General features: G+C 33.2%; 1 protein-coding gene across 4 annotated transcripts in view; it reads right to left on the bottom strand.

Annotated features, from left to right (window-relative positions):
* LOC106688424 (uncharacterized) overlaps positions 1-17454 on the bottom strand; it is a 124742-nt gene that overhangs the window by 36546 nt on the left and 70742 nt on the right. For 3 of the 4 annotated variants that reach the window (XM_067048138.1, XM_067048139.1, XM_067048137.1), the window contains exons 7-11: positions 10484-10615; positions 8887-9063; positions 6395-6553; positions 5922-6114; positions 4586-5533 (exon numbers count right to left, since the gene is read on the bottom strand). In XM_067048138.1, coding sequence (XP_066904239.1) covers positions 4586-5533; positions 5922-6114; positions 6395-6553; positions 8887-9063; positions 10484-10615 — 1609 coding nt within the window. The remainder of the gene's footprint in view (positions 1-4585; positions 5534-5921; positions 6115-6394; positions 6554-8886; positions 9064-10483; positions 10616-17454) is intronic. The other variant, XM_067048140.1, reaches the window with a different exon arrangement.

The raw sequence follows: 17454 nt of genomic DNA, 5'->3' as shown, positions 1-17454 counted from the left end.
TCTTGAGAAATAAGGATTTAATTAAAAATGTAGGCCTTTGTAGAGTTATTTTTTTAAGTTCATTATCATAAGTGCCATACACAGGAGGTTAATGAGCTTAAAAAACTAACTATACAAAGGCCCCATTTTTAAAACCTTTTTGTCTCAGTACTATGTCTGTGGACTTAACTTCTCTTTTTAAAGCAGTCACAGATATATTATTTAACTGTTGGTTCATAAGATGAAATTCTGTTTCTGATTGTAATGAATGAGAACTAAAAAGTAATTGATGATTTTAAAAACAATTTTCTTGTTTTTTAAGGCATTACATTTGGACCTCCTTACAGTTAGTTTTTTAAATGCATTAAGTATCTTACACTATTGTTATCAACCTATATACTACAGTTTAAAATACTTAAAAAACTTTTTAAAAATAACTGTACAGAAGCCCATTTTTTTTTATTTTGTTCTTCGTAAAACTATATTTTTGGACTTTAATACTTTTATGTAGCAAAAACATAGAGTAGCAACACCGCTACTATTTACTGATTACCACTCTAGAGCTTCCAGAACCATTATGGACTGACATGACGCAACCTAGCACCTAAGATGGGAACTACAACCCTCAGACAAACATTCTACAAAAATTCTATTTGTATTATTTCTTGTAATTAATTTAATTTTGTATATGTAATAACGATGTGATTTATTGTAATATTGCTAAATGTATTATTTGAATCAATAAAGATTGCAATAGGATATTTTGATTCACTAAAAGCTTATTATTTATATGTAGTATCTCCTGATGGCCTTTTTAGTTCTGAGAGATCAATTACCTTAAACTAAACAAACCAAAGTGAGAGAATCTGGCTTAGGAGTTTACCTCCTTAGGAGGAAGTAAGTAATAATACATATTAAGTATCAGTAATTTATTAAGGCAATTAATTAAGGTAAGTAATTTGTTAAGGATCAGTATATTTATTGATTGGGGGAAAATTGAAATGTGTTATTATTCCATTCTGCCTACATGAGATCCCTCCTCCTTCTGTCCTTTTGCCAGGATCTACAGCTACAGGATCTATAGCAAATAACAGTAGGACTGGTTACCTTTACAACTGTAAGCAGGTATAGTATGTCTAAAATAAGTTTGTCTGTAGGGAAGGGAAGGGACCTTCACTCCTCACTACAACAAACCCCTCCTACGGAAACAAAGTCTACAACAAAACGTTTTTATTAACAAACATTGTTCTCATTTGTTTTTATAATTACCACTTTTCATAATTTTTTTTTTTTCAATTTACATTTTACAACATTAAGGAAAGGAAGTTCAGTCAATAGAAAGAAGAGAAGTCATATGAGTGGGAGAACGTTCACCACTGTGCACCCTATTTTCACCACATGCAAACTTATCAGAGATGTAGTCTACCTTACAGAGAGCAGTATCCGTTCCTGCAAGGACCTAAAGCGAATATCTGTAGAACTTGCCGTCCCCTTCACGACCGTGACCGAATACCTTTTAGAGTGAAGTACCAAGCCTGCCAGGATTTACGATGAATACCTCTAAAACTTGCCAATGATCCTATCAGATCACCTATCCAGCTTACCTTGTCTATTGAAAATGTATTGTCGAGATCTTCTGATATTGGATTACTTCACCTCTTAAATTGGTGCCTGGACAATTTATATACAGTAGCTCAACAGAAATATAACAATAGTTATATAACTTATATTTATTTATATATATTTAGTTATTTAACATATATTAATTATAAGAAATATTACTCATTATTAAATTTACTGGAGGGTGCACAAAGATGTAAAAGCACAGATACCGGTCTATCATGAGTCCTCATCTTGATAGATAATGCCTGTGAACAGCTGTGAATATGTGACTGCCTTCACCCAGTTCTCGCTGAGGGTGAATCTTGTGTGCACTTTCTAAATAAGCGATTCTAACACCAATAAGTGGATTATTTCAGAGAAAAGTCTAAATTCAATACATAATTTTTATCATAAATTTAGAAACATTAACATTATGCATTTATAATGTAAAAATATTTATGATACGTATTAGATGGTAGATTTAAGAGAACTTATTACAAAATTATGGTAATAAAGTTGACAAAGAATGGAAGAATATGCATCAACCGGTAGTGAATGAAACACAAAGTTACCTTACGATCGTCTGAGCAGGAGTTATTTTTTTTTTCTATAGTTTTAATAGTGCCTTCATCACCAAAAATTGCAGTACCTACAAATCTTTTTTATCCATGGAGCCTCATCAACTTTGTTTTTTGGCACTTGTTCATCGTACAAAAACCTTAGATAGTACCGAAAACTAAGCATGTGCAGAAGAAATTCAAATGTTTATAAACAAATTTGTCTTAATTTTAGGCTATTGAGCCAAAAAGTCCCAATCATAGAGCTAATCATAAAAAAAAAAAAATCGAACAAATCAAATTTCAATTACAAAATTTTAAGAGTTCTCTGTAATAACAACCATAAAAAGATGATTTAAATTTCCAAATAAACAAAAATTTCATATTATTTTACAATAAAATAGTTATAAAATAAATTTCTAAACAATGATCAGTATTACTACATCTCTATTATAATTATTTATTTTCCATGAATCTGTTTAAAAAATAAAATACATAAAAGAATAAAGTGCAGAAGTACAACTCATTGGTTTCAAGAATAGATCGGACGATCAGGACCCTGTTTCATAATGAAAGCTAATAGTATCATTTCATAGTATAAATATAGAAACAACGTCGTAATTACACTAATACTTATTTTTTCATGATAGTGATGACTATTAGTGATATTACAGGAATTAAAAAATACTAAAGTACAAGTTACTATTGTACAAGTCTGTGTAATTGAATTAAGATAAATCTACAAGACTATTAGAATTAGTTTGTATTTTATTATGAAATAGAGCCCTGGTTGAAAAAAAATAAAGAAAGGTTGTAATGATGAAAATTCAACTTTAAAATTGAGAAGGTATTGAATCACTTTCCTTTTTTAAGAATTTAACGTAAATAAAACTAAAATCAATTAAATTATAATGAGAGCCCCACCAAAAATGTGAAATTGTGATTGAATTCAATTAACGAATCATTAAAAAAATTACAATTGATCATTTTCTAGTTACGATATTGAGTTACCATTATTTATTATTCATTCACCTGAGTAAAGGTATAAAATGGACCATTCATTGAGTGTCATAGGAAATCTTAGTCAATGAAGTCTACAAAATGAGATGGCTACAGTGTAATTGACAATTCTCAAACCACAATTTCGAAGCTCAGAAATGATTGAACCCAAAAAATCATAAAGCAAATTCTCTACTATTAATATTAAAATGATCTGAATTTTTTGTGACAAATATATTTGCTAAGTGTTTTTAAATATTTTCTTATTAAAAAAAAAATTAAATCTATTCTGTTACAACCCATAAAGGATCAGGGGAAGTACTTTGTAAGGAAATACAGTTACTGTATCAACGGTTGTGCAAGGAGGTGATTTGGTCAGAATCACGCTTAACCGCCAGATTTTTAATCAATTAAGAGTACCCACGTAATGGGGCTGGGTGGATGAGGGCTCCAGATTTTCTAATTCATTGTGGTATCAATTAAGAACACCACAGCAATCCTGATAATTCAATTGTTGAAGAATATTTTTATAATTATCTATTGTTTTTTTACTATCATATATTTAGTAATCACATTTGTATAACTTGAAGTTTCTAAAGTAATTAAAGTATTAAAGTGTATTTAAATATTAGAAGTTAAGTTCTTATAAAAAAAAAATCCTTCCTATTGTTCACTATGGATGCAAAATGTGGCCAAGGAGGAACAGCCACTTAATGTGGCCAAGGAGGAACAGCCACTTAATTTAAAAATTAAGTATTGCATACAGAAGGACGAATTAACCAGAGAATAAAGAAAGCTACAGGATACCGAATAGAGGGAACTGCACATGATAAATATGAATAGAGGAAAATGCATCTGATAAATGTAATTCAAGTAATAGCATTGTGGCACATAAGAGGGGCGTGTAGGGTAGCAAGGCTTAGTAAGGAATGGAATAATAAGTTGTGGAATAAATTACGAAGGGGCAAACAGAAGTGTAGATGGGAGAATCACATCAAGATTGATCTTTTGACTTTGGACGGGTGTCACCAGATAAATGTACATAGGCAGCGATCAGCAGTTTCGGCAGCAAGCCTTTGGGGTTATTTACCTTTATCATTATTATTAAATTCATATTGCATAATTTGGTGATGTTAAAAAAATCATCAGATTTGAGGAAAACATAAATATACGGTGAAACATGGAGTAGCCATTGTTAATAACAAATCTTATTCAATAACTTATAATAAGAAAATCAGTTGGGATTTCTAAAAATATTACCCTAAATATTAAAAAAGGTAGGTTTCATTTAAGAATGTAATTCATTCTGGAAATAAGAATCATAAACCACAATAAATTGCCTAACAAGACAGGCTGTGTAAAGCTCAGAACTATCGAGGTTCCCTAAAATTCAGTGCTCAATCCTTGCCTGATTAGAAATCATATTAATGATATTGATATATCTGTACCTGAAATTGTGGTTTTTGAAGGTGTTTCTGAAGATTCATTGTTACTTTCATCATCTCTTGCTTCCTCAGCTTTGTCATCAGCCTCTATTTCAGTTCTTTCCTCTGGTTGTTCACATTCCTCTTCAGTTCCGTTTAGAGAATCGTCTTGAAATTCTATTGTTTCTGGTTCAGTAACATCTTCTAGATTTCCATTTTCTAGGTCAATATCTTGTGAGGGGATCAGCGGTTCACTTTCTTCAGGGAGTTCTTCTTGCCTTTCTGTTTCATTGTTGCCAGTTTGTTCTTCATCAGCTTCTGAATTTGGTTTGGGACTTACAATTCTCACTTCTTCCTCAATGTTTTCATTTTTAATATTTGCGTCTCTACTTAGTGCACTACTCGGTTTGGACGATAAGTTTTCTTCTTGCGGAGCAAAATCATCATCTCTACCTTGTAGTGAACTTTGACTCCTTCCTAACCACATTAATTTCTGGACTCTGGCTTTTAAACTTTTACGGCCACTTTGAGTTCGAGAAGTTCTACCATCATTTTCTCGGTTATTATATGTTTCGTCAGTTTTATTAAATTGATCATCAACGATGCCAACAGGCTGAATGAAATTATCATCGGTTTGCTCATTAGAATTTGGATTAATTTCATTTTCATTTGAATTTTCAGTTTGATCATTTTGATGAATATCAGTTTTTTCATTTTCGACTTTAGGTTCAAGATCAATATTTAGAACATCAGGCTCTTTACCTTTATCAGTTGTGTTCTCCTCAGGCTGATCATCATCTTGGCTTTGTGAGATTTCATCAGATTGTGCATTGTTAGAGGTCTCTGGTTCATTCTCTTCTTCTGCTTGTTTTGCTTCATCCTCATCGGGCCCAACTCTTATTCCGCTGAGGAACACAGGGTTGGAAAGAGTAATAGTCTGTCCAAACTTTTCTCCCGGATCATCTTCCATATCTGTAAAAGAGCAATTCCACTATCACTTCCATCTCAGAACAACAAAGTTCAGAGCGGAATTGGAAGAAACAGTGGTTGGACAGCCTGTTGCGGCATTAAAACTTCTGGATGAACGTTTCTTTCAATTTATATTATTTCCTCCGATTCCGCCACTCACACAAAAACAGTGAGACACACACTAGGAGTGGTTTCGCTAGTTGGAAGAACGAAGACAAGAGCTAGAAGGTAAACTATGTTGCAGATAAACTGTACATAAATGAAAACAATCTGCTCATGCTGTCTATTGTCTACTGTGGAACAGTGCTCTTCTATCAGGAAAAATTTGCGTTACGTGTGCTGTGCATTAATCGCACAGTTTTTCAATGAACAAAAACTTAATTAAACTTGCCTATATTTTCACCGTTCTGTGGACTTGTAGAATCTTCGACAGATTGAGCGTTTTCAGATCCCATGCCTTCGTCTTCGGACACCTCAGGTCTTGATTCCTCAACAACTTCATCCCTAGATATTTCTTCTGTTTCATTAGCAGTATCTGTAATGTCATCTGCAGTTGAATCCAATGTGATAGTTTCAGTTGACATCTGTTAAAAAAATTAGTGAAAATCCCTCATCTTATGTCCAATATCAATATGGCTAACAGATAATACTTAGTAAAACAATTTAAAAATATATGTTGCATACTTCTAATCACCATTTATGGCTTTTAGAATCCATAATTTTAACATTAAAATTATCCAAACTTTTGTATTTTTATTTTATGAAAATTGTAACATTGTTTCAGGTATGTTTTACTATATACATTAAAATAGCATTCATTTAGAATAAATACTAGAACATAGTTATAATATAATTAATATTTACCTGTGACTTAAGCTGAGGTCCTCCGGAGTGAAGTAGCTTCCAGTCCCAACTAGGAGGAAAGATGTGTGCGGTGCGAGGTGCCTCTGGAATCACCGAAAGCAGCTTTGCCCCTTCTAGCTCTGAAGGCTTACTTCTGTAATGTGAAGGTGTGTTGCCTTTCTGGAATTAAAAAAAGAAATCAAAATCAAGAATTGAGTCAAGGCTTTATTACCACAGTATAATATAAAACACTACAAACATTAAGCATAAGCCAAAAGGGAAGTAAGGGATAGAATCAATCAACTTTATGGACTGATAACTGTAGCAGCCAGGAGCCAGGACTTCTAGGAGCTGCTGCTAGAACCATTAGATGTAACGCCATCTACAGCCCGATCTAGCACAACTTAGTGGCTAAGACACAAGCCCCAACCAGCCAACTATCTATCATTTCATATTTGTATTAATTCTTGTATATGCATTAAATTTGCTTATGTAATAATCATTCAATATATTTTTATATTATGCAAATTATTTATAATATATTGTAATATGCTCTTTTTGAGTAAATAGTATATTTTGATGTATAAAGGGTTTTTGATATGTTTTATTTTATGTATCATTTTAATATTGTTCATTTGTTTTGTTTATCGGAAAAGTAAGCTAACTAATTTTCATTGTCCATAATAAATTTGTGATTCAAAATAAAACCAAGATGGCGGTACGTATTCTTCAGTCAACAAGTCTGTTGAATCAAGGCCATGTTGAGCAGATTCAAATATCCTAAAAACTATTTTAACTCTTCCCATCATAATTTAAAATACAGTAAATTTAAGAAAAAATAAAAGTCAAGAAATAGTGCTAAAGAATAATATTCAGAAAGTAAATCAATTGCAAAAATCCCTAACGGTTGTGCGACAAACAATGTTTACATGGAACATCGAGGCAGGTTTTGGTTTTGAGTTTCATTCGTTGTTTGGGCACGCAAGTGAAATGATGTTTCCAGGATGAGGAGGTCTTCATCAATTTCTGTCCAGCAAGAGTGGATAGTTTGAAAAAGGAAGACAACCAAGAAGAATAGAGACTCTGAGTTTGGATTGCCTGGTGAGAGTACGTCCGTCGGCTGGAAGCGAAAAAGATTGGAAGCCATTGTTGTGAGAGAGACATAGCTTTTTAGAGGGACTGAAAGCCATTTTTGACGGTAGGGCATAGCATTATAGAAAAGAAGATACCAAGAATCATCAATAGAAAATTGTGAAATTGGTTAGTTTTGTTATACCTAAAAATATATACATGTGTAAAATAGATATTAATTTAATTAAGTGTTAATAGTAGAAGTATCTGTTTCTGATTGCCTAGCAACCCGCCCTGAGATTAAGAGTCTTTTATATTATAAATTTAAATAAAATTATATTATCTATTTAGTATTAAAGTTTTTAAATTTAAATCCTAGCTATCTCCTTTATATTTGAATTTAGTTTAAAAACGATTAAAATTCTTCTTATTTTATTTTAAATATTTAAAAATTATTACAATATATTATAAATAATGTATTGCTTGAATGTTTGAAAACTAAATTATAGTTTTCTGATTCACTAAAATCTAGACTCTTAAATGCTGTAACTTTCACATCCAACGACATCACTAGTCAAAACATAACTATGATAAATAATCTGACATGGCTTCAACTAATTTGAAACAGACAGCGAGTGAACACACACATACTAATAATGGATTAGATAATTCTGACGCTATTTTGGTACTAAAAATCTTGTAGTTACTTTACTAAGTCTTTTCTATTTTGAAGACCTTTGAGAGTAACCAAGGGTGAATACCCCTCGGCCATCTCTGTCCTTCAGCTAGGAACTAAAGTGAATACTTTTAGAACTTCCTATGATCCTCTTGATTGCAGATGAGTACTCTTCAGAAAGCGGTTGCCATCCTGCAAGGATTTAAACACATGTCCTAAAAACTCACCAGTAGTATGTGATTTCTTAATTGATTTTGAACTATATCAACCCCCTGTCATATCATCTGCTGTCCAGCTAACCTAACCTTATTATGTCACATTTTTCGCTAACTACTGTTCTATGACAGGTTAGGGTTGTATAAACTGGTTTAAGCAAAACGTTTTCTGGGACATTAAATAATGGAACTAACAAATAGCCAGTCAAGTAATATACGAGGTTAATGATCAGAGTAAGCTCTCATATTTTTCCCACAAATAAACAATCCCCTTTATTTTTTCTAATATTTAATTACAGGAAGATGGTCCAGGTGACAGTCAAAAAAGGTGCACAAGATAGTTGAAAAATATTTATGTCATCCATGTATCACTGCATTTTGCAGACCTTTATTAGAGCTAAATGAAAATAAAATACAAACGTTTAAAGTATGATAGGACTACAAGAATATGCATAGAAGGTTATATAAAGAAAAGAAGATATAAAAACAGGAACAAAGCAAATTAAAAGAATTATATATAAATGAATAGACCTAGGAACTCCTTTTCTTACCTTATCCGGCAGATGGTCCGTGGCTCCGGCCTCTACTAAGGCCTGATACATCTCTGGATTCCTAAGCCCTGCCGCGTAGTGGAGTGGTGTTCTTCCAAAGCTGTCCTGAGCATTGGCAGCCTCTGGGGCTCTCTTTAATATCTCCTCTACAGCTTCTTTCTGGCCAATACCAGCTGCCTAAAAGCACAAAAAATGTTAAATCAAGTAGAGCATGGACTAAAAAAAAAGAATTTTATGTAACTGAACACCATAAAGAGCACATCTCACATCAATCAAGAATAGGTAAACATAAGATACATCAGTTCAACACATAATTCTATATTTGGGCTCTCTCTAATCTGCCAGCTATGGGACCAGACACCTGATAATAGAGAGTGTACGAATTACAAAGGAAAAATAGAAAAATATGGACTACACTGTAGGAGAAGGCAGGGCAAAATATTAAAGCTATACTTAGCCCCTTACCAATATGGGTAAAAATCAGTTTATCAAAACAAATTGATTTCAAACAATTATATTTTGTTAATCTATATTAATTTACTAAGAAACTTAGAATCTGTTCCATTTGAATATGAATTGCTTTGATTACACTTATTATCCACACAGGATCTCAAAAAAATTTATTGGCCTTCTGAATCTTTCTGTGCTCTTTTGCCTCACATAGGAGCCATGATTTTAGGACTTATTATAAATAGCGAAAAGACAAAATATATGAAAACCTCTAGACGGACCGGGGAGAGAAGAGATATTGTGGATGTGGGGGGAAACATGTTTCACAGCTGCAGTACTTTCAAGTACCTAGGAGGAGTTCAATAACATAAAAGTAGAAATTAAGGACAGAATGGTAGCAGGAACCAGATGTTTCTATACCCTGCAAAAAGCTCTCCGATACAAAAGTCTTTCCAGAAAAGCAAAGCTTTTGTTGTACAAACCAATAATTAGGCCAGTGGTAATGTATGGCAGTGAGACATGGACTCTAACCATGGAAAATAGAAGATCTCTACTGGTTTGGGAGAGAAGAATCCTAAGAAAGATCTTTGGAGCCGTTAAAGAGGAGCACAGGTGGAGAATTAGAAACAATGACGAACTAAAAGAATTGTATGTAGAGCCTGATATCCTCTGTGCTATTAAGAAGAGCAGGCTAAGATGGTTGGGACATGTGGAAAGGATGGAGCCCTGCAGGCTACCTAAAAGGATGCTTAATGGTGCACCAGGAGGAAAAAGGAAAAGGGGCAGACCCAGGCGTCAGTGGCTGGATGATTTGAGATGGGAATTGAAAATTGAAGGAGTCTCGCTGGAGACCGCGAGGCATAGGAAAGACAAGGACTGTAGTGCCCAACAGTGAGTGAGTGAGGAGCCATGTTTTTATAGTGTGAGGTAAAGGAACAGAGAGTCAGGAGGCTAACAGAAACTTGTTTATATTATGTGTTCTGAACCCTTGTGGATACTAGATCATTTGTTCTGAACCCATGTGCATACTAGATCATGTGTTCTGAACCCTTGTGGATACTAGATCATGTGTTCTGAACCCATGTGGATACTAGATCATGTGTTCTAAGCCCATGTGGATACAAGATTCCTATTTAGGAAGTTATACCTTATGTAACGGATTAAGGCCATTAACATCCTTGCTGAGGAGTATATCTACTGGTATGGGGTCCTCTGATCTTCTCTTCAGAGTTTCAATATCGTTTTCAATTGCTGCTTTGTGTACATCTCGTATTGAACCCTGAAAAAAATATAGTACACAATAAAAAATAAAATGCAACAAAAAAAAAATTTATATGAATTTAGATCAAATACCATTTATGCAAATTTATATTCATATGCAAATATCATAAAAACAACTACTCCTACAAAGATAAACGTTATAAATTATTTTTTAGTAAATTTAACTAGCTTTAATTTGAGTGCTGACAGTAATCAAAAATTGGGACGAAATAACTAACTTTTTTCTATTCTTTGGCTCTTGCACTATTCAGTCCGGATATTTTACCTATAAGGCCACGTTCCGCATTCGTAAAGAACAGTTGGTACAAATTTTGTAAATTCTAACTTTTCAGTTTTTAAATTGAAAAATAACAAGCGAGGTTAAAGGCGAGGAATCCTTTAACCTCGCTTTTATTTACTCATCGAGTAGGTTTTTTCTAGTTCCGTAGAACCAAAATAATTGAAGCTATCTACCTGTTCAATTTTATTTCACCCTATATTCATGTCACCGAAATTGCACCCGTTTCAACTAAAATTGTTTTTACATAATGATGTTTTTTTTACAGCTCTGACTTTACATATATGACTAGCTAGTTTATTTTTAGATGTTAATGATACATTTCACTGGCTATTTGTTCATTTTGATTTATCTCTGAAAAGTGCTATCCTATTGTACAACAATGTAGGTTGTAAGTGATAAAAATTCATATAAAATGGTACTGCATAACCTATAAATTTAACCTTCGTTCTAGAATTTTTATCAACAACTTTTTAATTTAATTACCTAGGCATATAATGTATTCATAAATGTATATTTGTGCTAGGTTAAATCTAAAGTTGATTAAAGTTAATTAACTGCTAAAGTTAATTAATAAAATTTAAATCAGTGAATTTATACCGAATGGATAGATTTTTAAATTATACAATCTTAAATTAGAGTTAATCATTGAATACAAAGGTTGTGAAAATTCTGTAATTAATTAAAACACGCAGAGAACAAATCTTCATCTGTTGGTAGTTCAAAACCAATCCAAACTGAAAACAAACGTGTGAATGGAGCACAAGCGCCCTTTGATTTGTGACCAAAAACCGACACCCGACGGATCGGCCGCAAGTTCAAGCCAAATTGTATCAGCCAATGCAAAGTTGAAATGAATTGAACTAATTCAAAAATTGACCAAGTTAATTCAATTTTATACCCACTCTTTAATTTTTAGAAGAGTAAATATATTTTGGGGTTCTTAATATTCACATTTAAAGAGAACAGAGAAAGAAGCACGAATTTCTCAAAAACGGCTTGATGAATTTTCATTACAGATATACCAAATTATTGGAAATAGCATTTATTATAACTTCAATCCTCTTCACATTTGCGATTAAATGAACAGTTTTACAAATAATTACGTTGATGTTCGAAGTCCCTATTATCCTCAACTTAAAGTTGTTTTCAAGGAACTTGATCTGATGGCCTCATTGGACAACTTTCGACTTCGCAAAGCTCGCTCAAGAGATAAACAACTCCACGGCATTGTCTTATTGTAATTATTTCGTCAAAGGCTTTCTCATAAATATTAAAAAATATCTGGTAAGGCACAGCAACGATTTTGTGAGTATAAATGAAAATCGAGCGTATTATAAAAATGATTACTTTCGTTCATTTACGAGGCGTTCAATTTAAGCAAGTGTGTTTTCTTAAAGCTTGAGTAAACAAAAAACTCTTGGAAATTGTCGAATGTTTTGACAGGCGTTAATCTTTATGTCAAGTATAGACAGGCTGATTAGAGAATATAGCTTACTCGTAATGGAGGGAACATTTATCGAAATCGATAATTCCTAAATGTTCGCCAGGTCTAAGGCATTATAATGCTTTCAAGAGAGTATTTTTTTTTTTTTATTTTACGTTAGTAACCAAGTTTTCTAAATATAAATATCGATATTTCTCACCAGTAGAGGCCGATCGATGTACCAGAAACGAAGGAAGTCAGAGAGGCAGGGCCTCTGAGAGAGCTGAAGAGATGATGCCATCAAGGCAGCCCGGCCTCATCTGGCATTATGTCGTCAGCGTGACCTTTCGCTGGATCTGTCCATCACTGCCCTACTTTACTCCATTCTTTCTCATAACAAACATGTGTCCATAACTTGTGTATCTATATATCTTGTGTATCTATATAACTTGTGTATCTATATATCTTGTGTATCTATATAACTTGTGTATCTATATATCTTGTGTATCTATATAACTTGTGTATCTATATATGTTTTTGTTTGTAATAAAAATTGTGTACATTAGTGAATATAAATAAATTAAAGGCTTAGCGAATCTGAATAAAATATCCAAAGGTACTGTGCCGACATCAATTCTAGAGCTAAGAAATTTCGCTCTATTCTCTAATGACAGCTGATATATAAAATGGTGGTGATGTGAATTGTATATATGTCGGTTATGTTATGTTTAATTTATATAAAGTGCATTTTTTTGTTTTCTTAGTTATAATTGGCCAGAACTCGGATTGTTATCATCATATAAGTTATATATATCATTTTATGTTTATTAAAGTACCCTTAAAAAGTGTATTAACGAGTGGAATTTTTACTTTTTTATTTATAATACATATAAGAAGTAAAGGTAATAGTAATGAAAATACTTAACACTTGGCTTTTATGGTCTTAACGTAATTAGGTGTCTTTTGTGTGCCACTGGCATGCCTTTTCTAACCTCAGGAAAGGTATGGTTTACTCCCTCTTTTACAGCGTAAGCTCGGAAATTATCATTTCGACTCTCATAAAATATTTTAACATAACTATTACATAGAACATCTCAAACCGATATATTATTTCCACGTGTGGAAAAGCCTTTTGTCTGTTGCTCGCCTTTGTCCTTACTCTCAGATCTCCCTTCATCGATAAGCTCTCTATTAACAACTCCCTCCAGTGAGTCCCTATCTTCCACCACCTTCTCAAATGGTAAATGAGTACCTTATTATGTTAGAGATAAGACCCTATTCTAGACAATAGTCAGAATTATCGAAGGACACTCTGGGTGACAATTTGTATATAGTAGATAGTAATTGTACATAGTACGTCATAGTCTCCGTATTTTCTTTCTGAAAATAAAGTATATTACACCGTGCAATGGTAAGGGACTGGGCTACTAACTCCAAGGATCTAGTTCGAATCTGTCTATGACGGATAATAATTTATTCAGTTACTGCAGCCGTGGGTCAACCCTATGTGTTCGGGTGCCTTCCGGGGTCCACCCAGCTTCATAAAGTGAATACCCTTATTTTGGGGAAAAATCTGTCAATCGAGCGAAATTCTGACCAAATCACCCCCTAGCAGAACTGTTAGTCAAGTAACAGTGGTTCCTTGTAAAGTACTGTGACCCTGACCGTTTATTGTTGCGGTACAAATTAATTTATTTATTGATATGACACTGCGAACATGCAGAAGGTTTACGCCCGTATGTAGCATAAGTATTATGTTTGCTTGAAACGTGCGATGAGAGTTGGCTTGGTTGGCAATAGCTCAGCTTACTACCGGAAGGCACGGCATCAATTGAATTGCCTTTCCAGTAATCGACTATCTAATCACAATCGAGTTTGCTAAATTATTTTATTGACTGAGGTTACGATGTAAATTATCTAAAAGCATTAACGATACATTCGGTTGATAATTATAATATAGTTTTAAACTATGTGCACAGAATTATTAGGAAAATGAGCATATAAAAATATTTTTTAATTCCTAGCATAATTTGTAATTAAGGATTTATTACACTAAAACTTTATTTTTGACCTACCTCACTGTAAATATTTTTGACCTACCTTACTGCAAATATTTTGGTTTTCGGTATATTTATATTCCTTTAATACAATTCACAATATGTTTTTCTAATTGAACGTGATACAGGCGATTGAATCAGTCATGCTTTCAATGTGGATTGTCATTCCGACTGACCTTACAGAGGCTCCTTAAGGAATAAGGAATTCACCAGGTAATACAAAAGGGGTATTCATGATGTTGTGTTAAATGTTAAATGTTTTACCGTGTTAAATGTTATAACTATAGGATTGTGAGCAGCCCTATTTGAAGTCATGTTAAACGTTAAATGCATAAGAGCCCCTAGCGGATTTTCTCAGCAACTGGTTGTATAAGCCTTTATGTTTATAACCTTCCTTCCAGACCCTCATGTTATGGTTTACTTCAGTTTTGATTTAAGTAATTAATTAAAACATGCCTAGAGTGAGTGAAAAGTGGAATTTGTGTGAAAGTTTAGCTTATGACTGTCTTATTGATCTTCAAACTTGTGAAGAAGAGAATGAAGATGAGCTAATTGACAACTGTATTGAAAGTCACAACAACTAATATGGCGGCGATCTCAACTGGTCTATTGTGTGACGTCATTTTCGATTTAACTGACCAAGTAACAGACTCTCAGCCATGTTAAATGTTATTTCGTTTTACCACGGCAAAAGAAGGCAATTTTTTTCGATTTAACACGAGTTATTCCATTTAACACGCTTTAACATAGATCATGAATACCCCTAAAGGTGGACCCCTCGCAGGATATTCCTGGATCCGCTACTGAATTGATCATGCAGTACAAGAGCCCAACAAGTGCAAAAATTCTGTTATTTCACTTCAATTTTTGATTACTTTAACGAAAATTATGTATAGCTGTAAGTCAAAACTGATGAGTCTGCCAAGTTTAGTCAAGGGGAATAAAAAATGGTGGCTGTTCCAAAACGTTAAAAAAAAAATTTTCATTCGGAGCATCATAACTCTTTACGTTCAATAGTTCCCGAGATACAGTTTTTTAAAAAGCAATCATTCATAAAAAATGTACTGAAAATCAGTTGTTACTGACTTTATTGTGGGAAATATACATCTCACTAACCAAGAAGCGTAAAGATATTTAATATCACTCAAATTAAAGCTAGTTCAATGTGCTATAAAGTAGTTTATGACGTTCATCTTCGTAGAGTGGTAGTTTTCATGATATTTGCCAAAATAAAAAATTTCGGGAACTATTGATTGTAAATAGCTTTGTTAGGGCAAATATTTTAGCAAATTTATTCTACTTTAAATTATGTTCTCTTAGTTTTCTAGTGTTGTGGGTAGTTTTAATGATATGTGCAGGTACTGGTACTGGTATTTGGTGTGGGAACAAGTCCGGCAAGTGGTTATCTGAGTTGCAGCCGCGTACTAACCAAGGTGGGAGTGTCAAGATTTAAACTTCGATACCGCCGAAAAATAAATATTAACTGCCCCAGGTAGGGACCGAACCCACAACGTTTGGAACCATGCACTCTGGAACCCACACACCTTTTTTTTTAACCTATTGAAACAGCCACCATTTTTTATTTACCCTAACTATAGTTGGCAGAGTGATCAATTTTGACTAGTAATTCTACGTAGTTGTTGTTGTTGTTGATTTTTGCTTAAAGGCGTAAAACCCTCTGGTCATCAACGCCTATGGGGTGATAAAAGTAAAAAATAAATAAATAAAAAGATTCATCTTTATTATTATACAATAGGAACACGCAGTAAAGTTCTAATAGTAATTCTAGAACGAAGTTTGAAATTATAGGTTATGTATATGTATACATAGTTGACCGTAAAGATTTAAAAATACTAAAAATACCAGAAGCCACAACCAGGGCCCTGTTTCATAATGAAAGCTAATAATATTAGTGTATAAACTAGTGTGGTAATAATACCAATACTTATTTTTTTTTTTATGATAGGGAGGACTATTAGTGCTATTACAGGAATTAAAAAATACTAAAGTACAAGTTACTATTGTACAAGTCAGTGTAATTGAATTAAGATAAATCTACAAGACTAATAGTATTAGTTTGTGCTTTATTATGGAACAGGGCCCAGGGTGTAGCTTCCTATCTTAGTCTTTTCTCCATCTGCTCCAGATGCCGCTAGATGGCGCTAATAATTAGCACTTTCGTCGTAAACAAAACCGATGAAATGGTGGATCTGTTCGTTTGCCATTCGTCGCAAATTGTAAACAAAGGAAGCAAAAAATTTAGGGATCCATTCTCTTGTTTTGTTCTTTTGAAATTTTTCGGTTACTATATTCGATTTACTTTATTTTCATAATAAAAATGAACAAAATAAAGGTAGGTGAAATAAAATGAAACGTAAATATCGCTAATGTAGGTTGTAGATGATAAAAATTCATATAAATAATAATACATAACCTATAAATATAAGAAGATGGTAAGGGTTGCGATCAAAAAAAGAACAAATAGTTTAAAACTATTTTAATATCCGACGTTTCGCCCCACTTTGCAGGGCTTCATCAGACCAAACAACCGTTCGTTTTGAACAGCCCTGATGAAGCCCTGCAAACTGGGACGAAACGTCGGACATTAAAATAGTTTTAAGCTACTTGTTCTTTTTTTGATCGCAACCCTTACCATCTTCTTATATTTATAGGTTATGTATTATTATTTATATGAATTTTTATCATCTACAACCTACATTAGCGATATTTACGTTTCATTTTATTTCACCTACCTTTATTTTGTTCATTTTTATTATGAAAATAAAGTAAATCGAATATAGTAACCGAAAAATTTCAAAAGAACAAAACAAGAGAATGGATCCCTAAATTTTTTGCTTCCTTTGTTTACAATTTGCGACGAATGGCAAACGAACAGATCCACCATTTCATCGGTTTTGTTTACGACGAAAGTGCTAGTTATTAGCGCCATCTAGCGGCACCTGGAGCAGATGGAGAAAAGAATAAGATAGGAAGCTACACCCTGGGCCCTGTTCCATAATAAAGCACAAACTAATACTATTAGTCTTGTAGATTTATCTTAATTCAATTACACTGAC

This window comes from Halyomorpha halys, unplaced genomic scaffold (assembly GCF_000696795.3).
Source record: "Halyomorpha halys isolate HHAL.00 unplaced genomic scaffold, Hhal_1.1 Scaffold1127.1, whole genome shotgun sequence".
NCBI lineage: Eukaryota > Metazoa > Arthropoda > Insecta > Hemiptera > Pentatomidae > Halyomorpha > Halyomorpha halys.
Note: the sequence above shows the minus strand (reverse complement) of the source record. Positions and strands in the feature narration are given on the sequence as shown.